The 26,257-nt window shown below is 46.1% G+C and overlaps 2 protein-coding genes across 5 annotated transcripts in view; both read right to left on the bottom strand.

Moving 5' to 3' along the window:
* The window catches only part of NASP (nuclear autoantigenic sperm protein), a gene marked incomplete at both ends in the record, with an annotated part of 34,002 nt that extends 30,811 nt beyond the window's left edge, over window positions 1-3,191 (bottom strand). For all 4 annotated transcript variants that reach the window (XM_080692185.1, XM_080692186.1, XM_080692188.1 and 1 more), the window contains one exon: window positions 3,133-3,191. In XM_080692185.1, the coding sequence (XP_080548311.1) occupies window positions 3,133-3,191 (59 nt within the window). The remainder of the gene's footprint in view (window positions 1-3,132) is intronic.
* A 12,380-nt stretch (window positions 3,192-15,571) lies between these two features.
* AKR1A1 (aldo-keto reductase family 1 member A1) lies at window positions 15,572-22,671 on the bottom strand (the record flags this gene model as incomplete). Its single annotated transcript, XM_080692193.1, has 8 exons — window positions 15,572-15,637; window positions 16,210-16,296; window positions 16,424-16,496; window positions 16,737-16,936; window positions 17,666-17,861; window positions 19,846-19,997; window positions 20,165-20,284; window positions 22,588-22,671. The coding sequence occupies 8 exons, from the start codon at window positions 22,669-22,671 to the stop codon at window positions 15,572-15,574; spliced, it is 978 nt and encodes a 325-aa protein (XP_080548319.1).
* Between the last annotated feature and the right edge of the window lie 3,586 nt (window positions 22,672-26,257).

Here is a 26,257-nt window from a genome sequence, read left to right as displayed (position 1 = left end):
AAATAAAATAAAAATAAAATGAAGCTAGACATGGTGGTGCACACTTGTAATCCCAGCATTTGGGAGGCTGAGACTGAGACAGGAGGATCCTGGTTTGTGGTTCGCGGACATCCTCAGCAACTCAGTGAGACCTTGTTTCAAAATAAAGAATAAAAAATAGGGCAGGGGGTGTAGCTTGGAGGTCGAATGCCTGTAGGTTCCATCCCCAGACCCGTAAATAAATAAATAAATAAATAAATAAATAAATAAATAAAGGGTAGGGGGTGTAGCTCGGAGGTCAGATGCCCTGGGTTCCATCCCCAGACCCGCAAAATAATAAAGAATAAAGCCAGGTGTGGTGGCAGATGCTTTTAATCCCAATATTTGGGAGGTTAAGGAAGATGACAGTTCATGGACAGCCTCAGCCATTTACGCCCTTTGTAATTCATTATTATGAAACCTTGCTTCAAAATAATGAATAAAATATAGGGCTGGCAGTGTATCTCAGAGGTAGAATGCCCCTGGGTTCAATCCTCAGTACTGCCCAAAAAAAGAAAAAAAAAAAGGTAGGGCTGGGAGTATAGCTCCAGGTACAATCCCTGGTACCCCCCCCCCAAATAAAAACTAAAATAGGGCTATGGGGATGTAGCCCAGAAGTAGAATGCCCCTGGGTTCAATCCCCAGACCACACACACACAAAATGTTTTCAGCCAGGTATGGTTGTACCCACCTGTAATCTTAATACAGGAGAATTGCAGGTTCAAGGACTACCTCATTAATGTACTGAGACTCTCAGTAACCTAGTGAGACCTATTTCAAAAGAGCTGGGGGTATAGCTCAAATCTAGACTGTCCCTGGGATCAATCCCCAGTGCCACCAAAATGTTTTTTCTAGGAGTACATACATACAAATTTTCTATTTGTGTACAGCCTGACAGGAAGCTTTAGACTAAGTCTCTAATCACCTAAGTATTCTCTTTTAAGAAAAACACAGTCTAGGGCTGAGTGATATAGAGCTTGCCTAGAATGCACAAGTCCTTGGGTTCAATCCCAAGCACTCAAATAGTATTACAGGTATGAGGATGGCTGTAAGTGGGATACTGACTGATGGAACTGTCTAGGAAAAAAACATATAAAGGAATTTTTTTTGTACTGGTGATAGAACCCAGGGACATTCTACCTCTGTACCCCAGCCCTTTTTCTGTTTGTACCAGGGATTGAATCCAGAATCATTCTACTTCCAAGCTATATATCCCCAGGCCAATTTTATTTGGAAACAGGGTCTGAGAGCCTTCCTGAGTTGCCAAGGCTGGCTTTGAACCTGTAATCCTATTGTCTCCACAAGCCAGCTGAGTATTAGGATTACAAGCATGCAACACTACAACCAGCTAGGAATTCTTATAAAAGAACAGAACTCCCAAACCCAATTTATTCTGGTCCCATCAAATCAATGGGAAAAGAGACAGGAAATAGAAGTCTGAAATTAAAACTAGAGTCCCAACCCGGCGTGGTGGCGCAGGCTTGTAATCCCAGCAATCGGGAGGCTGAGACCGAGACCGGACGATCGTGGTTCGTGGACAGCCTCAGCTACTTAGAGGCCCTCTGCAACTTAGTGAGACCCTGTTTCAAAATAAAGAATAAGAAATAGGGCAGAGAGTGTAGCTAGTAGGTCGAATGCCCCTGGGCTCCATCCTCAGACCTTCAACCCCCCCCCCAAAAAAAGTCTAGCAAGTTTGTAGTTGTCAGGGATCACAAGTGTGCGCCACCGCGAACGGCTCCTGCTAGACTCTTATGCCTATAAAAAATCGGTCGCAAAAAGAAAATCCCACAGCAAACTTTCCTTTCACAGCGGAGGCAATTAACATGCACTAGGGAAGCAAAATTAGACCACAAAAAATATGGATTAGAAAATCAGACCTACTGTATGGAAAACACTTGTTTTCTCTAATTTATGAGGCGTTATGTTAAAAATAAAAATAGCTTACAGCCAGGGGTGGTGGTGCACGCTTGTAATCCCAGCATTTGGGAGGCTGCGACAGGATTGCGGTTCACGACAGCCTCAGCTACTTAGTGAGGCCCTTTACAACTCAGTGAGACCCTGTTTCAAAATAAAAAATAAAAAATAGAGCAGCGGGTGTAGCTCGGAGGTCGACTGCCCCTGGGTTCCATCCCCAGTACCGCAAAGAAATATAGCTTATGCCTCTGGAGCATTGTGCCGCTTTCAAAGCAATTATACCTTTTTTCCTTCTGGTTCTTCCACTACACTCCTGAATACTGCCAATTCATCTAGCAACTAAATGCTGCTAAGTGAGATTTCGAAGCAGCGATGGATGAAAACTTAACACGTCCAGATAAAGTCCCCAGAAGCAACCACCTGTCCTGCCCACACCTCCGAAGTCTCAAGATGCACAATGGTCCCATCACAAGCTAAAACTCGCTAAGTGTCGGTCACAATAACTACACACTGAATGCTCTAGGTGAGAAAGGCCGCGGACTGGAAACTAGCGTCACCGTGGAAGTCAGTGGCTTTCGCTCCAGCCGCAGCAGCCCCAAACAATGGAGTTTTCCCGCCTCCTTAAGGCTCCGCCCCCTGCTCCATAGCAGGCGCAGACCGAGGAAGCTAACGCCCGCACGCAGGACTCCGCCTTCCTCTAGGCCCCGCCCACCAGACCCCTCGGGTCCAGCCTCCCTCCTCGTGCAGTTTTTTTTTTTTTTTTTTTTTTTTTTTTGGCGCCAAATCTGTCGAGTTCTATTCCCGGGTTGTCGAGGGACTCTATCCGAGGCGCACATTAAGGACGCGGCGACAGCAGGAGCGAGAGGGCAGACCGGCGCGCCACGGCCCCGCCTCCCCGCCGGCAGCCCCGGGCCAGGGGAGGAAGAAGAGGGGCAGACGATGCAGACAGCCGCCGCCGCTGCCCCCGGCAAGATGGCGGCCGCGAAAAGCGGGGCAGGGGGCGCAGCCGCCCGCCGTCACCGCTAGCGCGCCGGTTCTCCGCCAGAGTGGAGCTTCTCCACCGCCCAGGCCTCTTTACACACCGACAGTAGCTTGCGGAGGGACAGTCCTCCCTCCCTCGGTCCGTCCTCCCCCGGCGTCCCATCCACCAGCCCTCCCGCGCACTGGCCAGTGCCTCCAGCTCGCCACAGTCCCACTTACTTGTCGGCGGAATCCAGCTCCGCGGCGATGGCAGCAGTGGCTGTGGACTCTGTGGTCATCGTTCCCCTGAAGTGGTGGGCTAGCGAGTGGAATGGAGTCTGTGAGGAGAACAGGGAATTTGGGACGCCTGGGACTACTCTAGGAACAGAAAATGGCAGATTGGAGACTCCGCGCGGCTGAGGCCCTCTTATATAGCAGGGCTCCTTGCCCCGCCCATCCACTTCCGGATCCTCCCCCTGGGTTTAAAGGGCCAGGACTCAACCCCTTTCTATATCAAGGACACCCCTACACTGGCCGTAGGGCTCTGCGGGGTACCTTCCCTCCCTCTCCTGCTTTCCCTCAAAAAATCAACCTCCTGCTTCTATCGCGGTTGCATAAAAAGAACCAGAATCTTAATACTACAACTCCTGACGGGGTGCCCGCCTGCGGCTTCCACGGAAAGTGAAGCTGGTGCTGTTTGCATGTATGGAGCGAGTAGCCGAAGGTCTCCTGCTGACCCGATAGCCGAGACAGTAACAGGGATTTTTCTCTCCGTCCTCTCCGTCTTAACGGAAGGACACGCAAGAACTGAGCACCGGTCCAGCAGTAACGGCTAGAACTGACCTCGGTGAGAGACGCGTGGCTCTAGTCCTCAGCAACTAGTGACGCAAGAGGATGCAGCTCTAGGATTGGCTATAGCTGAAACTACCGCGCTGGATTCAAAGTGCAGGACTGCGACCGGAGCGGCCGGCTCCTCCCTCCGGACCCGCCCCCTGAGGCTGGCCCAATCCGCTGCTGCCATCCGCCCCGACTACCCAGCCACCAAATCTGACTCAGTAGAGCCCTCGGCCACCACTCCCGCTATGATTTGTTAGTGTCTACTGCCGCGGGGTTATTGTGCTTAAACATTTTAAAGCTATTTGCTAAACCCGACGCGGTGACGCACGCCTGTAATCCCCATTACTTGGGAGGCTGAGACCGAAGGATCGCAAGTTCGAAGACAGCTTCAGCAAGTAGTGGGACGCTTCATCAACCTAGAGGGACTGTTTCCAAATAAAATAGGGCTGGGGATGTAGCTCGGAGGTAGAATACCCCTAGGTTCAGTCCCCAGTATCTAAATAGCTGTCTTATGTAAATGACAAGGGTATTAGTGAGGCTGGTGTTATCAGCCCCATTTCACAGAAAAAAAAGTAAACGAAAGGGGTAACTTGGTCAGAAAGTCGCAAGACAAATTGGTTATGAAAATCTGTGTGCAGGAGCTGGGATGTAGTGAAAGGCCCCATATAGAAGAAAAATCGCAAGCCCTAGCAGCCAGCTAATAGTTAAAACAGCCAGCTAATAGTTAAAAAGAAAAAGTATATATTACTGCAGCTTGCAGCTTAAGAAGCATAGCTTAAGAATGAAAAATATGCAATAAGCCCACCCTGTTCCAGGAACGTACCTAGCATCTTATCTATACTGACCGGGTCAGCGCACCCTGTGCCGGGAACCTGCTGACTACACCTGGTATCTTATCTAACACTTGACAAACAGAATGTACTTTTTCAAATGATTCTGTAATATTTTGTAAACGCATGTAACTTAGCCCAAACCCCCCTAACTGATGGTCTTTTCCCTATAAATATCCACACTTTCAGTTGCTCGGGGCCGAACTCCTCTGCTCTTAAGTGAGATACGAGTCGGCCCCAGTGCACTGGCCCCCTAATAAAAATTCTTACCTTCTGCTTTTGCATCAAGTAGAGTTTCTCGTGGTTCTTGCCGTCGTCGCTTATCCCGAGGTTGATTGAGGGTCTCCCCTCTGCGGGGGTCTTACAGTAGCTCAGTGAGAAAGAGCCGGCGCTCTGGGTTCGATTCCCGATTCCAAAGACAAAAAAAAAAAAAAAAAAAGCTAAGAGCCCGGCGTGGTGGGGAACACTTTTAATCCCTGCGCTTGGGAGGCTGAAACAGGAGGATCGCACAGGTTCGAAGCCAGCCTCAGCTACTTAGTGAGGCTCTCAGCAATTTAGTGAGACCCTGTTTCCAATAAAGTATAAAATAGGTCTGGGAGTATAGCCCGGAGGTAGGAAGCCCCTGAGTTCCACCCCAGTACCACAAAAAAGAATAAAATAAGCTAAGAACAAACAAAAATCTTTAAATAAACCGGGCATGGTGGCGCACACTTGTAATCCCAGTATTCGGGAAGCTAAGATCTGAGGATTTCGGTTCGCGGACAGCGTCAGCTACTTACTAAAACAGGGGTGGGTGTAGCTTGAATGTACAATTCCCTGGGTTTTATCCCCGGTACCGCAAAAATAATAAATAAATATAAAGAAGTATTCCCTTTCACCATGACACAGCCTACAGTGATCAGAAAAGGGGGTTTTGATAGTGTCCATGTTCCAGCACATTGGGAAAGATTCCTGAGGATTCTTATTCGGTATTTGTCTGTGTGTGCAAGGATGGGTAGATACTGGGGATTGAGTCCAGCTCTATTCTACTTCCAAGCTCTACACCCAGCTTTTTTTATTTTGTATTTATTTTGTATTTATTTATTTTGGGGGTCTGGGAATGGAACCCAGGTACATTGGACCTCAGAGTTACACCCCCTGCCCTATTTTTTATTCTTTATTTTGAAACAGGGTTTCACTAAGTTGCAGAGGGCCTAAGTAGCTGAGACTGTGCAAGCACCCCATCCTCCTGTCTCAGCCTCCCGAATGCTGGGATTACAAGTGTGCACCACCACCCACCGCTGCCTTTTTAAATTTATTTTATTTTTATTTTGTTTTATTTTCGGTACTGGGGATTGAACCTAGGAGCATTTTACCTCTGAGCTATACCCCCAGCCCTATTTTGTTTTTGTTTTTATTTATTTATTTTTATTTATTTATTTATTTATTTATTGGTGGTACTGGTGGTGGAACCCAAAGGCTTTCTACCTCTGGGCTATACTCCCAGACCTATTTTATATTTTATTTGAAAACAGGGTCTCACTAAGTTGCTGAGAGCCTCACTAAGTAGCTGAGGCTGGCTTCAAACTTGTGCGATCTTCCTGTCTCCGCCTCCCAAGTGCGGGGATTACAAGCATGCGCCACCACGCCCGGCTCAATTTTTTTTTCCCCTTTGCGGGTTTGGGGATGGAACCCAGGGGCATTTGACCTCCAAGATACACCCCCTGCCCTATTTTTTTATTTTATTTATTTATTTATTTATTTATTTATTTATTTATTTATTTTGGTGGTACTGGGGTTCCTGGAAGCCTTTCTACCTCCGGGCTACACTCCCAGACCTAATTTTTTTACTTTTTTATTTAGAAACAGGGTCTCTTAAGCCAGCGCACACGGCTGGCTTCGAACCTGCGCAATCCTCCTGTCTCTGCCTCACAAGTGCAGGGATTACAAGCGTGCGCCACCACGCCCGGCTTTATTCTTTATTTTGAAACCAGGTCTCACTGAGTTGCGGAGGGCCTCACTAAGTAGCTGAGGCTGTCCGTGAACCGCTATCCTCCCATATCAGCCTCCCAAATGCTGTCTATTTTTTATTTTGAAACAGAGTCACACTGAGTTGCAAAGGGCCTCACTAAGTAATTGCCAAGGGTGTCCACGAGTTTCGATCCTCCTGTCTCAGCCTCCCAAATGCTGAGTTATTAGCATGCGCCACCATGCTGGACTTTTTTTTTTTTAAACAGGGTCTTTCTAATTGCTGACACTGGTCTCAAACCTGCAATCTTCCTGTTTCAGCTTCCTAAGTACTGGGATAACAGGAATGTGCCACCATTCCTGGCTTGAGGATTCTCATTCCAGTGTCTCAAGATTTAAGCAGTCTGAAATCTTTGGAGCTGTACAGCCAGACTTGAAAATGACAATTTCTATGGCAAATAGATATAGGCTCCCCATTATTTGCTGGAAAACCAAATCAGGCAATACTTAAAGATTAAATGTATGTAATCCCAGTACTTGGAAACTCAGCAATGTAATGAGACTCAGCAAACTACTGAGGCACTGTTTCAAACCAAAAAATAAAAGGGGCTGGGTGTGTAGCTCAGAGGTAGAACCCACCAGTTTTTAATTCCCACCACTGAAAAATGGAGGAGGAGGAGGAGGAGATTAAAAAAAAATTTTTGAGCCTTCCATTGTGGTGCACACTTATAATCCCAGCATTTGGTTCTCGGAGAGCCTCAGCTATTTAATGAGGCCCACTGCAACTCAGTGAGACCCTGTTTCAAAATAAAGAATACAGGCCGGGCGTGGTGGCGCACGCTTGTAATCCCCGCGCTTGGGAGGCAGAGACAGGAGGATCGTGCAGGTTCAAAGCCAGCCGCGCTGGCGTAAGAGACCCTGTTTCAAAAATATAAAATAGGTCTGGGAGTGGAGCCTGGAGGTAGAAGGGCTTCCAGGAACCCCAGTATCACCAAAAAATAAAAATAAAAAAATAAAGAATACAAGCCAGGCCTGGTAGCGCACGCTTGTAATTCCTACGCTTGGGAGGTGGAGACAGGAGGATCGGGCAGGTTCGAAGCCAGCCGCACTGGTTTAAGAGACCCTGTTTCCAAAAATATATATAAGATAGGTCTGGGAAGGCTGGGCGTGGTGGCACACACTTGTAATCCCCGCGCTTGGGAGGCTGAGACAGGAGGATAGCATGGGTTCGAAGCCAGCCTCAGCTTAGTGAGGTTCTCAGCAACTTAGTGAGACCCTGTTTCCAAATAAAATATTTTTTAAAAAAGGTCTGGGAGTATAGCCCGGAGGTATAAAGCCTCTGGGTTCCACCCTCAGTACCACCAAAATAAATAAATAAATAAATAATAATAAAATAAAATAAAATAGGTCTGGGAGTGTAGCCTGGAGGTAGAAGGGTTTCCAGGAACTCCATCCAGTACCACAAAAAAAAAAAAAAAAGAATACAAAATAGGGCAGGGGATGTAGCGTGGAGGTCGAATGCCCCTAGGTTCCATCCCCAGACCCACACACAAACAAATTTTAAAAAAATTGTACTGAAGGTTGAATCTAGAACCATTCTACCTTCAAGCCATGCCTACAGCCCAATTTTATTTATTTGGAAACAGGCTCTCATTAGGTTTCTGAGAGCTTTTCTATATTGCCAAGTATGGCTTTGAAACTGTAATTCTCCTGTCTCAATCTCCCAAGTATTTAGATTACAAGTGTGTGCCACCATGCCCTGTGAAAAAAATAAATTAGATTTTAAAAATGTTTTTATTGGTGGTACTGGGGGTGGAACCCAGGGGCTATCTATTTTTTTTATATTTTATTTGGAAGCAGGGTCTCACTAAGCTGCTGAGAGCCTCACTAAGTAGGTGAGGCTGGCTTCGAACCTGTGTGATCCTCCTGTTTCAGCCTCCCAAGTGCAGGGATAACAAGCGTGCACCACCACGCCCGGCCAATAAAAATTTACATATAAGATCTTTTTGTGTGTGTGGCACTGGGGATTGAACCCAGAAATATTCTACCTCCAAGCTACACTCCCAGCCTTACTTTTTCTTTTTATTTATTTATTTATTTATTTATTTACTTCTTTATTTATTTATTTTGGTGGTATTGGGGTTCCTGGAAATCCTTCTACTTCCGGGCTACCCTTCCAGACCTGTTTTTATACCTTTTTATTTGGAAACAGGGTCTCTTAAGACAGCATGGCTGGCTTCTAACCTGCAGGATCCTCCTGTCTCCGCCTCCCAATCGCGAGGATTACAAGCGTGCGCCACCATGCCCGGCTTATTCTTTATTTTGAAACAGGGTCTTACAAAGTTTGGGTGAGCTTCAAAAGTAGCTGAGGAGCCAGGCGTAGTGCTAGACACTGGGATTCGGGAGAACAAGACTGGAGGATCGCAGTTCAAGGACAGCCTCAGCTACTTAGGCCCTCAGCAACTTACTGAGACCCTGTTTCAAAATAAAGAATAAAAAATAGGGCAGGGGGTGTAGCTTGGAGGTCAACTGCCTCTGGGTTCCATCCCCAGACCCACAAAAAAAAAGTAGGTGAGGCTGCCTGCAAACCTGGGATCCTCCTGTCTCATCTCCCAAGGACTATGATTACAAGTGTGTGCTAACCACACCAGGCTGACTACATATAAGATCTTAAGAACTTGTGACAGACTGCTAGCTCTTTTGTCTACCAAGATCTATTTTTCTCTCTATAGCAGCAATAGAACCCTGGTTTTTACTTTATTATTTTATTTATTATTTTATTTTATTTTAGTGGTACTGGGGGTGTAACCCAGGGGCTCTTTTTACCTCCAGGCTATCTTCCCAAACCTATTTTATACTTTATTTGGAAACAGGGTCTCAACTTAGTTGCTGAGAACCTCACTAAGTAGCTGAGGCTGGCTTCAAACTTGCGTGATCTTCCTGTCTCAGCCTCCCAAGTACTGGGATTACAAGCATGCGCCACCACACCTGGCAACCTCTTTCAAATATATGTTATCAATTCCTTTTCTCAAGTAGCCTTTATTTTTTTATATTATTTATTTATTTATTTGGGGGGGTACTGGGGATGGAATCCAGGGGCTTTCCAACTCCAGGCTACACTCCCAGATGTATTTTATATTTTGTTTGGAAACAGGGTCTCACTAAGTTGCTGAGAGCCTCATTAAGTAGCTGAGGCTGGCTCCGAACCTGCGTGATCCTCCTGTCTCAGTCTTTCAAGTACTGGGATTACAAACGTGGGCCACCACACTCAGCTAAACTTCTTAATTTGGCATTTGAGATTATCCACAAGGGGCATTTTACCTTCAAGCTACATCCCAGTCCTATTTTTTAGTCTTTTTTATTTTTGGAAACAGCGTCTCACTGAGTTGCAAAGGGCCTCACTTAAGTAGCTGAGACTGTCTGAACTGCAGTATCCTCTAGTCTCTGACTCCCGAATGCTGGGATTACAAGTGTGCACCACCACACCTGGACTTGATACGGTTGTTTCTAAGACACAAATCACGTCATGTTACTCCTGTTCAAAACTCTTCCCAGCCAGGTATGGTGGCACATGCCTGTAATCCCAGTACTTGAGAGGTTGACATAAGCAGATCACAGGTTCACAGCAACCTCAGCAATTAGTGAGAATCTCATCAACTTAGAACCTGTTTCAAAATAAAAATAAAATAAAATAGGGCTGGGCATGTAGTTTAGAGATAGAATGCCCTTGAGTTCAATTCTCAGTAACTAACACACACACACACACACACACACACACACACACACACACACACACACCTCTTCCATAGAGCCAGGCATGGTGGCACATGCTTATAATCTCAGTACGTGGGAGGCTGAGACAGTAAATTGCGGTTCGCAGATAGCCTCACCTATTTAGTGAGGCCCTTTGCAACTCAGTGAGACCCTGTTTCGAAATAAAGAATAAAAAATAGGGTTGGGGTTGTAGCTTAGAGGTTGAATGGCCCTGGGTTCCATCCCCAGTACCATAAAAAAATGAAAAAAAAATCCTCTTCCAAATGCATTAAGGACTAAAAGAGGACAAGAACAAATTCCACAAGGGGTTGGGGATGTAGGTCAGTGATGCAGCACCCACCTAGCATGCATAATACCCTGTATTCAGCCTTCAGCACTGCAAAATCAAACAACCTCAAGTCTTCTGAGCCCAGCATCACCAGGCCCCGACCAGTCCTGGCATCATTTCTTACCATCCCCGAGCCCCATTTCTGCCACACAAGCAGTTTTTTAGGTTTTCCTAACAGCTTCTTCCAGTTTCAAGGCTTTTCTCCTAAAGTGTACAACTTGTATGAAATGCTATTTTCACTCTCAATTTTAACTAATCTCTATTCATCCTTTTGATTTCAACTGATTAAATAAGTATGCCTCTCAGCTGTACTTCTTCAAACTGTAATTAAACTAATTATGCAATTACCTCAAGTCTATCTCCTGAAGTAGACTGTAGGGACCTGTATGTCTTAGTTATAGTTATATCCCCAGGGTCTAGCATTGTGCCTGATCTATATGTATCCAATAAACATTTGTTTATTTAAGAACAATGGTTTGCAGGGTGTGGTGGCTCTTCCTTGTAATCCCAATGCTTGGAAGGCTGAGGCAGGAGGATCGCAGTTTTGAGGACTAGGGCTGGGGGTAGATTGCCCCTGGGTTCAATCCCCAAGACCATAGGAAAAATAAATAAATCTTCCTAAAACCAATTAATCAGTGGCCTCTGGTGGGAATTTTGTGTATGTGTCACACTAGGGATTGAACCCAGGAGAATTCTCTTTCTTTCTGAGCTACACTCCCAGCCCCTTTTTTCCTTTTAAGGTGTGTGTGTGAGAGAGAAACCAGGAGCATTCTAACTCTGGGCTTTAACTTCAGCACTATTTTACTTTTTTGTGTGTGGTACTGGGGATTATTCCCAGGGAAGTTCTACCCCTAAACTGTACCCCTAGCCTTATTTATTTATTTTTGTGGCACTGGGGATTGAACCCAGAGGCATTCTACCTCTGAGCTAGACCCCCAGCCTGATTTTATTTGGAAACAGGGTCTCACTAGGTTACAGAGGGCACCTCGCTAAGTTGTTGAACTTCCATAACTGGCTTCAAACCTGTGATCCTCCAATCTCAGCCTCCCAAATACTGGTATTACAAGCATGCACCACCATACCTGGTTTCTATTTTATTTTGAAACAGAATCTGTCTTTCTAGGTTGCTGAAGCTGGCCTTGAACCTATGATCCTCCTGTCTTAGCCTCTTTAATATTGGGATTACAAGCATGTACTACAGTACCCAGCTATTTTACTTTACTTTAATTTTTTTTTTTTTTTTTTTTTTTTTACGGGTCTGGTGATGGAACCCAGGAGCATTCGACCTCCGAGCTACACTCCCTACCCTATTTTTTATTCTTTATTTTGAAACAGGGTCTCACTAAGTTGAGGAGGGCCTAAATAGCTTAGGCTGTCCACGAACTGCGATCCTTGGGTCTCAGCCTCCCAAATGCTGGGATTACAAGCGTACTTTTTTTTTTTTTTTTTTTTTTTGTGGTACTGGGGTTCCTGGAAACCCATCTACCTCCGGGCTACACTCCCAGACCTATTTTTTAATTTTTGGAAACAGGGTCTCTTAAACCAGCCTGGCTGACTTTGAACCTGCGCTATCCTCCTGTCTCCGCCTCCCAAGCACGGGGATTACAAGCGTGCGCCACCACACCCGGCCTTATTTTACTTTTTAAAATATTTTTAAATTGTGAAACAAGGTCTTGCTAAGTTGCAAAAGGCCTTGTGAATTTGCTGAGGCTGGCTGTGAGCATGTGATCCTCCTGTCAGCCTCCCTAGTATTGGAATTACAGGAATGTACCACCAGCTGGGAATATAAAGTATTTAAGATAGGGCCTTAGGTGCAGAGTGATAATCTTTGGGCCTGACCTTGTCTCCTTTATTTTATTTTATTTTATTTTTTTTGCAGGTCTGGGGATGGAACCCAGGGACATTCGACCTCCGAGCTACACCCCCTGCCCTATTTTTTATTCTTTATTTTGAAACTGGGTCTCACTGAGTTGTAGAGGACCTCACTAAGTACCTGAGGCTGTCTGCGAACCGCAATCCTCTCAGGCTCCCGAATGCTGGGATTACAAGTGTGCGCCACCATGCCCGGCTCATGACCTTGTCTCCTTTAGCCTATGCATATTGACAATAGTGTGTAAGAGTAAAAGCCCCTGTCTATACCTTTCATGAGTTTTCAAGTTGGGTCTCCTAAACTTCTGAATATATGTTTTTCAGGCTTTTCATACTCCTATTTTTAGACACTGACTCAAGCAGGGGGGGTGAGAGAGGCCCAGAGCAAGAACTGCCTTGAAATCATAGGACAATCAGTATCTGTTTCCATCCTCAGATGACAGATGGGGCTTCTTGGTAAGACAATTCCAGGAAAGCATGCAGTGCTAAAAATTGCCACTAGATGGTGCTACCTGAAGAGAACAGCTGCCTGCAAGTCCTTCCAGAACCTAGAAAGAAAAAGATGTTCCAGGCCTGTAATCCAAGTACTTGGGAGGCTGGGACAGAATCGCAGGTTTACAGCCAGCCTTAGCAACTTAGTGAGACACTCAGCAGTTTAGTGAGACCATTTTTTTTTTTTTTTTTGGGTGGTACTGGGGTTCCTGGAAGCCCTTCTACCTCCGGCCTACACTCCTAGACCTATTTTATACTTTTTTTTTTTTTTTTTTTTTTTTTGCAAAGAGGGTCTCCTAAGCCAGCACGCGCAGCTGGCTTCGAACCTGCGCGATCCTCCTGTCTCCGCCTCCCAAGCGGGGGGATTACAAGTGTGCGCCACCACGCCCGGCGACCATTTTTCAAAAAATAAAATAAAATAAAATAAAATAAAATAAGCCAATTGTGGTGGTACACACTTGTAATCCCAGTTCTTTAGAAGGTTGAAACGAGGTTCACAGGTCTGCGGCCATCTTCAATAACTTAGTGAGACCCGGTTTAAAAAAAAAAAAAAAAAGCCGGGGGTCCGGGGGTGGTGGCGCACACTTGGAAGACTGAGACAGGAGGATTGCACAGGTTAAAAGCCAGCCTCAGCTACGCAGGGAGGCTCTCAGCAACTTAGTAAGACCCTGTCTCCAAATAAAGCATAAAATAGGTCTGGGAGTATAGCCTGGAGGTAGAAAAGCTCCATCCCTAGTACACACACACACAAAAGTGTGGCATGGTGGCACACACTTGTCATCCCAGCATTAGGGAGGCTGAGACAGGAGGTCATCCTCAGCTACTTAGGTTCTTTGCAACTCAGAGAGACCCTGTTTCAAAATAAAGAATAAATAGGGCTGGGGGTGTAGCAAGAGGTAGAATCCCCCTGAGTTCCATCCCCAGTACCAAAAAAATAAATAAAATAATAAAAATAAGCTGGGTGTGGTGGCACACGCTTGTAATCCCAGCCTTGGGGGGGGGGAGGGTGCTTTGCAACTCAGTGAAACCCTGTTTCAAAATAAAGAATATAAAAGAGGGCTGGTGGTGTAGCTTGGAGGTAGAATGCCCCTACGTTTCATTCCCAGGAAAAAATATATACATAAAATTACATTAAATTAAATTAAATTAAAGCCGGATGCCGGGCTTGGTGGCGCACGCTTGTAATCTCCGCACTAGGGAGGCGGAGACAGGAGGATCGAGGTTCATGGACAGCATTAGCTACTTAGTGAGGCCCTCTGTAACTTAGTGAGACTGTTTCAAAATAAAAAATAAAAAATAGGCCAGGGGGTGTAGCTCGAAGGTTTAATTCCCCTGGGTTCCATCCCCAGACCTGCAAAAAAAAAACCTTAAATAATAATAATTTTTTAAAAAAGGAGGCATGGTGGTGCATGCCTGTAATCCTAGTACTGTAGGTACGAGGACAGTCTCAGCAAGGAATGAGACTTTCATCAGCCTCGCAAGACCCTGTTTCCAAACAAAAATAAAAGCCAGGCGTGGTGGCGCTCGCTTGTAATTCCAGAGCTTAGGAGGCTGAGACAGGAGGATCGCACAGGTTCGAAGCCAGCCTCAGCTACTTAGTGAGGCTCTCAGCAACTTGGTGAGACCCTGTTTCCAAATAAAGTATGAAATAGGTCTGGGCGTATAGCCTGGAGGTAGAAAAGCCCCTGGGTTCCACCCCCAGTACCACAAAAATAAAAATAAAAATAAATAGGGCTGAGGGTGCAGCTCAGAGGTAGAATGTCCCTGGTTTCAATCCTTAGTGCCACAAATAGTAAACATTTTTAAAAAGTAGGGTAGGGTGTAGCTCATAAGTAGAACACCCCTGAGTTCAATCCCAGAGTACCACACACAAAAAAATAAATAGCTGGGGGTGTACCTCAGAGGTAGAATGTCACTGAGTTCAATACCTAGTACAAAGAAAATTAAAGTGTGGGCTTGCCGGGTGTAGTGGTGGATGCTTGTAATCCTAGTACTTGGGAGGCTATGATGGGAGGACTGCAGGTTCAAAGCCAGCCTTGGCAACTTTAGCAAGACGCTGTTTCTAAATAAATAAAATTGGGCTGGCGGTATAATTTGGAGGTAAAATGCCTCTAAGTTAAATCCTCAGTAACACACACAAAAAATAAAAAATAAAAAATAAAAGAAGTGGCCAGGCGTGGTGGCGCACACTTGTAATCCCAGCATTTGGGAGGCTGAGACCAGAGGATTGCAGTTCACGGACAGCCTCAGCTACTTAGTGAGGCCCTCTGCAACTCAGTGAGATCCGGTTTCAAAATAAAGAATAAAAAATAGGACAAGGGGTATAGCTCGGACGTCGAATGCCCCTGGTTTCCATCCCCAGACCTCCAAAAAAAGAAAAAAGAAAAAAAAAAGAAGTGTGGGCTTTGGGGACAGGTCATACCCAACAGCCCTAGATCTGTCATCTCTTAGGGAAATAGCTTCTATCCCAGGCAAGACCAAACAAATAAATCAAGCAAACAGTGTGGATGGTCCAAGGGCTTTATTGACTCCCTCTCAGGGGGTATGGGGCAGGTAGGACCTCACATCTGGAGAGCTGAAGGGTAGCCAGGAAGCTGTGGTCTCAATATGGGTCATTAAAGGGATACAGAGGATGTCCTGCATCTCTCGGGACCCTCTTGCCATCCACCTAAAAAGAGAAACAGGTGACTCCATTAGCAGGAGTTGACATTCCAAAGACCCAAGGCATTTTCTCCAAACTTTCCTAAACAATCTCATCTAGGTAAAGCACTACACCAGATGGCAGTGTCCGGGGCCCTGGCAACGGGATCAATTGCATTTGAAGACCCAAACCTAGCCTGACACATAGTCGACTCTGCCCTTAAATCTTAAGTCTCAACTGGGATCAGGTGCCCAAGATCTATTTCCTTATGTGCATCAGACTTCAACTCCACCATAGACTCTCTAACCAGGTCAAGAATACCTTCAGTTCTCCTCTCTTATCATTTCACTGGGTTCATCTGACTGGACTGGAAGTTAAATAATTTGTTCTAAGCTATGTCAAGAAGCAGGATGGGGACTTACAGGCTATATGCCTTTTCTCTGGGCCATACTAATTCCTTAACCTCAAGAGACACTGAATCCAGGATAGCAGTCCCACCATCGGTCTCTCCTCCAACCACCAAGCCTAAGGCCAGACCTAGGCTAGAATCCCACCCCAAACTTCCCATCCCCTGACTCTGGGAGGTGACACATCCGTACCGTAATCATGGGCACAATATATCGCCAATTTTTGTTCAGGGCATCTAGCTGCTTCATCTCCTCTGGACTAAGGGTGAAGTCAAACACCTGAAGGACAGGAAAGCCAGCTTTGTGAATGGAATCTGGTTCCACAACACTGCCTTCTTCACCAGGCAGAGTCAGGGCCAGAATGAGTTCCAATGTGCCAAAGAAGGCAGAAGCCATGACCATGTACCTGGATGTTCTGAAGGATACGAGAAGGAGTTATACTTTTTGGTATGCAGATCACCTTCCGCTGGACCTGCCACCTAGGGTGAGGAGAAAGGTAGATAAAGAAGAGTCAACATTCAGAAGCACTGCTGGGTCCTCCATGCGGCCTTACCTAAGCTCCTGGAAAGGGAAACGTGCCTAGATCAGCCTTCCTCCAGATTGCATGGCAAGACAATCACCCTCACCCATGCACTCAGACAAGGAACCTCCTGACTGTTTCCTCCCAATCTGGGGTCCTCGGCCCTACCAGGGCCCCATAACCTATGAATGCCCTGCACCTGAGCAAGATCTGCGCTGGAGATCGGCCATGCTTCTCAGCCAGTGCCAGGACCACCGGTTCCTCAAGCAGGACGGGCTCTTCAGGACTGCGCCAAGCACGATCAGAGGAGCCCAAGGGGCTATAGGCAGTCACCTCCAGGCCTCGGGCTTGGCAGTGAGCAATCAGCTCGTTCTGAGCCAAGAACGGGTGGCATTCCACCTGAGCCAAGGAATGATCCATCACCACGGGTGGCCACACCCAGCCTGCCTGGCCCTTCCCAAGTCTGCGTGTCTGGTCGAGCCCCTACTTCTCTCACCATTTTCCACTGATCTCATTCTTTCCCAGGGACCCAATGCCAACCTTTAGGCAAAGGACTTCTGCTCCAGCTTTTGTGTGTATGTGTCTGTGTGTGTGGTACTGAAGATTGAACCCAGGGGCAGTCTACCTCCAAGCTATACCCCAACCCAGCCCTATTTTTCTTTTTTATTTATTTTGGTTTTTTTTTATTTTTTTATTTTTTTAGTGGTACTGGTATTCCTGGAAGCCCTTCTACCTTCGGGCTATACTCCCAGACCTATTTTTTATATTTTAATCTGGAAACAGGGTCTCTTAAGCCAGAAAGGCTGGCTTCGAACCTGCGCGATCCTCCTGTCTCCACCTCCCAAGCATGGGGATTACAAGCGTGCGCCACCACACCCGGCCTTTTTTATTTAGAAACAGGGTCTCATTAGGTTGATGAGAGTCTCACTACTTGCTGAGGCTGTCCTCAAAGCTGTAATCCTCCTGTCTCAGTCTCCCAAGTACTGTGATTACAGGCATGCACCACCACACCCAGCTCCAACATTTCTGACAACTTGCCAGCCATCTCTATTAAAGAGACCCATCACCTACTCACTCATGCTCCGTATACACAACCTCTTGAACCATGGATCTGCCTGCGGTGTTCACCTGCAAAACAGCGGGGCGCACTGAGGCCACACTAAGCACGTCATCAATCTGCCGACTGCTGAAGTTGGATAAGCCCAGCGCTCGAACCAGCCCCTTAGCCACCAGTGCCTCCAGAGCCTTCCAGGTCTCCTTGTAGTTCGTGGAGTCATAGCGAACAGTGCCATCAGCATTCTTGGGAAAGAGGTTGTCACCCCGCCTGCATGAGAGACAGCCCCCGCCAAGTATGGGCAAAAATGCCAGACTTCCGCCCTTAGGCTTCTTCATCCTTACAGATCATGTCCCAAGTATTAAGTCTACCCGGAATGCCCATTTCTCCTCCTCTTTCCCCTACTCCTAGATTATATTAACTTTCTTCTAGGAAGTCTTCCTACTCCTTCCTCCTCAGGAATTCTCTGCCCTTCAGGCACAGGACAAATGCTGATGGGAAAGCTGAGGGTGGTGGTACACACTTGTAATCCCAGTACTCAGAGGCTGAGACAGGAGGATTCGGGTTCACGGACAGCCTCAACTACTGAGTGAGGCCCTTTGCAACTCAGTGAGACCCTGTTTCAAAATAAAGAATAAAAAAAAAAATAGGACTGAGGGTGTAAGCTCAGAGATAGAATGCCCCTGGGTTCCATCCTCAGTACCGAGAAAATTAAAAAAAATAAATAAAAAAGAAAAGCTGATGGGAGCTAGGTATGGTGCCGCACACTTGTAATCCTAGTACTTGGGAGGATGAAACAGTCTCAGCAAGTAGTGAAACTATAGCCGGGCATGGTGGCACACACTTGTAATCCCAGTACTTGGGAGGCTGAGACAGGAGGATCCCAGGTTCTCAGCCAGCCTGAGCTACTTAGTGAGGCCCTCCACAACTTAGTGAGACCCTGTTTCAAAATAAAGGATAATAGCCAGGCGTGGTGGCGCACGCTTGTAATCCTAGCATTCGGGAGGCTGAGACCTGAGGATCGCGGTTCACGGACAGCCTCAGCTACTTAGTGAGGCCCTCTGCAACTCAGTGAGACCTAGTTTCAAAATAAGAATAAAAAATAGGGCAGGGGGTGTAGCTCGGGGGTCAAATGCCCCTGGGTTTCATCCCCAGACCCGCAAAAAAAAAATAAATAAATAAAAATAAAATAAAGGATAAAAAAATCAGGCTGGGGGTGTAGCTCAAAAGCAAAATGCCCCTGGGTTCAATCCCCAGCACTACAAGAATAATAAGAGGAGGAGAGAAAGGAGGAGGAGGAGGAAGAGGAGGAATCGAAGTAGAAGATAGGCATGGTGAGTCACGCTTGTAATCCTAGTACTTGGAGGCTGAGACAGGAGAATCTTGGTTTGTAGATAGCCTCAGCTACTTAGTGAGGCCCTCCACAACTTAGTGAGACTCTGTTTCAAAATAAAGAATCAAAATAGGGCTGGAGATGTAGCTCAGAGGTAGAATGACCCTGGGTTCAATCCCCAGTGCTGGGGGAAAAACCCCCCCACAAAACTAGGAGTAGTACTGCCAATAAGTAAATAAGCAAGTAAGTAAATAAATAAAAAAATAAATAAAGTGACTGGAGTAGAATGCCCAAAGGTAGAATGCCCGAGTTCAATCCCTGGTGCCACAAAAAAAAAAAAAAAAAAAAAAAAAATGCTGATGGGCGACTCTTCTCACACCCTCTGCTAGGTCTTACTCATGACTCTCATGACTGCACTCAGAACCTAGCTCAGCAAAAGGGTCAGCATGTTCCCTGAATGAATAATGGGCCACTTGCGTATGCCTGTGAGGACACTCATGCCGTATGTTCTTTTTCTTCAGCTAGGAAAAAGAACTGGCTGCTGTAACAGGCTCGGATCCCATATAAAACTCCTCATCTTGCCAGACGTGATAGCACACGCTTGTAATCCCAGCGCTTGGGAGGCGGAGGCAGGAGGATTCCTCAGGTTCGCAGCCAGCCTCAGCTACTTAGTGAGGCTCTCAGCAACTTAGTGAGACCCTGTTTCCGAATAAAGTCTAAAAAATATAGGTCTGGGAGTATAGCCTGGAGGTAGAAAGCCCCTGGGTTCCACCCCCAGTACCAAAAAACAAACAAACAAACCTCCTCATCTTGCCACATACACAAGCGTTCCCATCCTGCTCTGCTGCTATGACTTACAATAACTTACTGAAACTGCTCAACCAACCCCCAACTTCCAGATGAAGACCCTGCAAGGCTCACTCAAAGGCGTAAGGCCAGTGGATCAGGTACAGGTCCAGGTAGTCCAGCTGCAGGTCAGCCAGTGTCTTCCGGAGGGCAGGCTCCACGTCCTCAGGGTGGTGCTTGGTGTTCCACAGCTTGGATGTCACAAACAGCTCCTCCCGGGGGACGGCCTGGTACAGGAGCAGAGCCCGTCGTGAGAAGAGCCCTGGGTACTCAGTCTCACCCACCCTCACCCCTAGGGGAGGAAGCAGAAGGAAGCTGGTGCTCTCAGCCAGGCCCCAGCCCCAGTGTTAGCCTCTCTGCTCCCTCACCCACCCTCTCTGTAGCCCATCCTCACCTTGCCGGGTCCCACATTCTCCTTCAGGGCCTCCCCAATCTCAGTCTCGTTGCCATAGACAGCAGCACAGTCAATGTGGCGGTAGCCTACACTAAGGGCATATTTAATGGCCGCTTTTACCTGCCAAGTAAAAGAAACAAGAGGTGTCAGCTCTGTTTGTCAAGCCAACAGGGGTTACTGATGGAGTCAAGAATAGAGCAGGGCCATGTAGTGAGGGTAAGAAGATGAGAGACGATTCCAGTCTAGGGGACCAGAAGCCTCTTTAGCCGCCCCAGATTCTTTGTCCTGCCTCAACACCACTAGCCTCCAAGGGTTCCTTCCTATCCAAGCCACCTTAGAAGGCTTGGCCAAAAACTAACAATAAGTTCCTAGCATCTAGCATAAAGAATGCATTAGTATTCTTTTTTTTTTCTTCTGGTACTGAGAGTTGAACCTAGGGGCATTCTACCTACCTCTGAGCTACATCCCCAGTCCAGTTTTTTATTCTTTATTTTGAAACAAGATCTCACTAAACTGTAGTGAAGGGCCTCAGTAAGTAGCTGAGGCTGGCTGCGAACCTGTGATTCTCCTCTCAGCTATTCTTTTGCATTTGTGTGTGTGTTGGGGGGGTCTTTTGTATTTTTTTCTTTAGAATATTGTTGTGGTACTAGGGGTTGGACCCAAGGGCATTCTACCTCTAAGCTATACTTTCAGTTCTTTTTTTTTCCCCCCTCGGTACTGGAGATGGAACCCAGGGGCATTCTACACCCAAGCTACACCCCCAGCCCTATTTTATTATTATTTTGAAACAGGGTCTCTCTGAGTTGCAAAGGGCCTAAGTAGTTGAGGTTGGGCACAAACCATGATTCTTCTAGCTCAACCTCCTAAGTACTGGGATTACAAGCGTGCACCACCATGCCTGGCTCTTCCAGCCTTTTTAATTTTTTGTTTTGGAACAGGGTCTTATTTTATTAGGTTCTTTAGAGTATAAGTTGCTAAGGCTGATCTTGAACCTGAAATCCACTTGTCTTAGTCTCTCAAGTACTGAGATCACAGGCTTATGCCACTATGGCCTGCTACAGATTTTTTTTTTTTTTTGTACTGGGAATGGACCTCCAAGCTATACCTCAAGGCCTTTTTACTTTTTAATATGCTTTTTTTTTTGGTGGTACTGGGGTTCCTGGAAACCCTTCTACCTCCGGACTACACTCCCAGACCTATTTTTATATATTTATTAAATTTGGAAACAGGATCTCTTAAGCCAGCAAGGCTGGCTTCGAACCTGCGCGATCCTCCTGTCTCCGCCCCCACGCGGGAATTACAAGTGGGCACCACCATGCCTGGCTTTATTTTTTATATACTTTTATTGGTGCATCTTTTTATTTTTCACTAAAACAGAGTCTTGGTAAGTTGCTGAGGCTAGCCTTGAATCTCTGATCCTCTTACCTTAACCACCCAAGTACTGGGATTACAGGCACTACCATCATATCCAACTGTATTTTTTTTTCTTTTTTTTTTTTGCAGTACTGAGAGTGGAACCCAGGGGCATACTACCTCCAAGCTACACTCCCGGCCATATTTTTTATTATTTATTTTGAAACAGGGTTTCAATGAATTGCAAAGGGCCTCACTAAGTAGTAGCTGAGGCTGTCCGCAAACCACAATCCTTCCTGTCTCCACCTCCCAAATGAATGCTGGGGATTACAAGTGTGCACTACACGCCTGGCCTTTTTTTTTTTTTTTTTGAGATCAGGCTTCACTGTGTTGCCCAGGTTGGCCTCAAACTCACAATCCTCCAGCCTCAGCCTCCCAAATAGTTGGCACTACAGGTGTGCATTACTGTGCCTGGTTACGTTTTTTATATCTTTAAATGGTTACCTATTAAATGGTTATATAAGAGTATAGTCACTTCTATTTTGAATCTACTTCAGCAAAATCTAAAATATTAACCATTAAGAAAAAGTTTGTTGATCCTTGGCCTCCACAGTTGACCTAGTAATTATTCTTCAAACGCTGACACCTGCTATGTGCCTAACTCTGGACTGTGCACTAGGGGAAGGGCCCAGCCCTCACAGAGCCCATCGTGGAAGAGGAGACCCCATTACAGCACAGGTGATAAGAGCTACATGGGAACTCAGCACAGGGGTGGACACAAAGAGGCCCCACAGCTGCCATAGCACTTAGTGCAGATCAGATACAGTTAGAGAAGAGTGTCCTTCCTACGCCCTTGGCCCTGCTGGGCCCCTGTCATCTCTCTGAATCAGCAGGGGAAACCAAGGGCTCAGTCTTGTCCCTTTTCCCCTGATCTCTTCCCAATGCCTTCTAGGCTCATCCTCAGCAGTAGATACAGTGATGGGGCTGCTAGAGAAAATACAGAGCCACTTTCCCAAGCCCTATCTTCCCTCCCAGAGGCTCAACAAGTCTCCCTTCTCTTCTCCCCTCACCTGGCCAGGCTCACTCTTCCAGGTGCCCAGACCAATCAGGGGCATCTTCTGCCCGGTGTGCAGGAGGACACAGGAAGCCGCCATCGTCCCCTAAAACAGAAAGGAAGCAGTTAGTGCTATTGCTTAGGCCTCAGCTATCCTCGGGTCAAGCACCCTGCAAAACATGGGTCCAGAAGGGGCAGGGAAAGGGACAGATATAAGCAACACATGTGGCTGTGTATGTGCCTGTGAGCAGAATCAAAAAACACAAGGTGCCCAACTAGATAAAGTCAGGAGTTCCTGGACTTAACCAGACCACTAGCCTGGCTGTCCTTCCTTCAACCAGCTAAAGGCCTGTGCTAAAGAGCTCCAATATCGATCAGTGGTATAACACTTCCCTAGCACAAACAAGGCCCTGAGTTCAATCCTCTGCACTGCAAAACAAACTCCAAGTTGAAGTGTTGGCACATACCAGTAATCCCAGTACTTGGGAGGCTGAGACAGAAGGATCACAAGCTCAAGGTCAGTGTGCAGTGACTTAACAAGACCCTGTTTCAAAATAAAAAATAAGGCTAGGTATTGTGGCACACGCTTGTAATTCCAGTACTTGGGAGGCTGGGACAGAAGGATCATGGTTCACAGACAGCTTCAGCTACATAGTGAGGCCTTTCACAACTTAGTGAGACCCTGTTTCAAAATTAAAAAAAATAAAAAATAGCACAGGGGTTGTAGGTCAGAGGTGGAATGGCCCTGAGTTCAATCTCCAGTACTGCAAAAATTAAAATAAAATAAAAAATTAAAAAAAAATAAAATAGGTTTAGGGAGTCCAGTGTGGTGGTGCACACTTGTAATTCCAGCATTTGGGAGGTTAAGACTGGAGGATCATGATTCACAGATAGCCTCAGCTACTCAGCAAGGCCTTCGCAATTCAGTGAGACCGTGTTTCAAAACTAAAAAGACTAGCTCAGCATGGTGGTGCACGCTTATAATCCCAGCATTTGAGAGGCTAAGAGAGGAGGATCATGGTTCTCGGACAGCCTCAGCTACTTCGTGAGGCCCTTGGCAACTTAGTGAGACCCTGTTTCAAAATACAGAATAAAAAATAGGAGGGTTGGGGGAGTGGTGAGTTGGCCCGGGCCACCCTCCCCCCTCATGCCATTTTGGCATGGGGCTGTAACTATCTTCTGTATTTATATCTTTTTTTTTTTTTTTTTTTTTTTTTGGTGGTACTGGGGTTCCTGGAAGCTCTTCTACCTCTGGGCTATACTCCCAGACCTATTTTTACATTTTTATTTTGGAAACAGGGTCTCCTAAGCCAGCGCGCGCAGCTGGCTTTGAACCTGACTCCCAAGCACGGGGATTACAAGCGTGCGCCACCACCCCGGCTTATTTCTATCTTTTTATTTTTATTTTTATTTTTTTGCGGGTCTGGGGATGGAACCCAGGGGCATTCAACCTCCGAGCTACACCCCCTGCCCTATTTTTTATTCTTTATTCTGAAACCGGGTTTCACTGAGTTGCAGAGGGCCTCACTGAGTAGCTGAGGCTGTCCGCGAACCACGATCCTCCAGGTCTCAGCCTCCCGAATGCTGGTATTACAAGTGTGCGCCACCACGCCTGGCTTATTTCTATCTTTTTAATAAACTTCTTTAAATCTTAAAAAAAAAAAAATAGGAGGGTTGGGGGTGTAGGTCGGAGGTAGAATGCCCCTGGGTTTCATCCCCAGTACTAAAAAAAAAAAAAAAAAAAAAAGATTTAGGGGATTAGCTCAGAAGTAGAATGCCCTTGAGGTCAATCCCTAGTATAGTAACATAAATATATAAGAGTCCCTGTTCTCCTTCTATTTATGGTCGGGTGGAAAGGACAGATAATATCAGTACAATGTGTTGAATTTTTTTTTTTTTTTTTTTTTTTTTGTGGTAGGGATGAAACCCAGGGGCTTTCTTCTGGGCTACTCCGAGACCTATTTATATATATGTATACACACACACACACACACACACACACACAGAGAGAGACATATATATATATATATATTTTTTTTTTTTAAATTTATATATTTTGCAGGTTTGGGGATGAAACTCAGAGGCATTCAACCCCCAAGCTATACCCCCTGCCCTATTTTTTATTCTTTATTTTGAAACAGGGTCTCACTAAGTTGCGGAGGGCCTCACTAAGTAGCTGAGGCTGTCCACAAACCGCAATCCTCTGGTCTCAGCCTCCTGAATGCTGGGATTATAAGCATGTGCCACCACACCTGGTTTTATATTTTATTTTACTTATTTTATTTTTTGTGGTACTGGGGGTGGAACCCGGGGCTATTTCTACCTCCAGGCTATACGCCCAGACCTATTTTATACTTTATTTGGAAACAGGGTCTCACTAAATTGCTGAATGCCTCAGTAAGTAGCTGAGGCTGGCTTTGAACCTGTGCTATCCTCCTGTCTCAGCCTCCCAAGAGCTGGGATTACAAGCGTGCGCCACCACGCCTGACTCATTTTATAGTTGATTTGGAAACAGGGTTTCACTAAATTGCTGAAAGCCTCACTAAGTAACTAAGGCTGGCTTCGAACGTGTGCCCTTTGCAATCCTTCTATATTAGCCTCCCAAGTAAACCACCATACCTGGCTCAATGTGTTGAATTTTTACCAAATATGCACAAGAACTGTAGAAAAGAGTAAGCGGCTAGGATGACTATGTGTGCGTGTGTGTGTGTGTGTGTGTGTGTGTGTGTGTGTGTTAGTACTAAGGATTAAATCCAGGGGCAGTCTACCTTGGAGGTACAACCCCTGCCCTAGTTTTTATTCTTCATTTTGAAACAGGGTCTCACTAAATTGCAGAGGGCCTCAATAAGTTGCTAAGGCTGGCCACGAACCTGCAATCCTCCTGTCTCAGCCTTCCAAGTACTGGGATTACAAGTGTGCACCACCACACCTGGATAAGATGGCTTTTTGGACAGAGTAACCAGCTAAGCCAGCGATCCTCCTGTCTCTGCCTCCCACGCATAGGGATTACAAGAATGCGCCACCACGCCCGGCTAAGATAACTTTTTTGACATGATATGTAAGTCTTTTTTTTTTTTTTTGGTACTAGGGATTCTGAACCCAGGGGTTTTCTTCCTGAGCTATACCACCAACCCTATTTCAGAGTTCTTGCTAAACTGCTAAACAGGGTTCTTACTAAATTGCTAAATCTGGCTTTTAACCTTTGATCCTATCTCAGCCTCCCAAGTACTAGGATTATAGGTATGCACCACCAATCCCAGCTCTGAGTCAAGTCCTATGAAACACACCTGTAATACCAGTATTTTGAGACAGGAGAATTACAGATTCAAGGCCAGCCTCCGCAATTTAGTGAGACCCCATCTCAAATTTAAAAAAAAATTAAAAAGAGCTGGGAGGCTGGGGGTGGTGGCACACACTTGTAATCCCAGCTGTTGGGAGGCTGAGACAGGAGGATCGCAGTTCATGGATAGCCTCAGCTACTTAGTGAGGCCCTCTGCAACTCAATGAAACTCGTTTCAAAATAAAGAATAAAAAATAGTCTGGGGGTACAGCTCGAAGGTAGAATACCCCGGGGTTCCATCCCCAATATTGTAAAAAAAAAAAAAAAAAAGAAAAAAGAAAAAAAGAGCTGAGAGTGTAGTTTGGAGATAGAATAATTTGGGTTCAAGCCCTGATATCCCCCCAAA

Source organism: Muscardinus avellanarius (genome assembly GCF_963383645.1).
Source record: "Muscardinus avellanarius genome assembly, chromosome: 3".
In the NCBI taxonomy this organism is placed as follows: domain Eukaryota; kingdom Metazoa; phylum Chordata; class Mammalia; order Rodentia; family Gliridae; genus Muscardinus; species Muscardinus avellanarius.
Note: the sequence above shows the minus strand (reverse complement) of the source record. Positions and strands in the feature narration are given on the sequence as shown.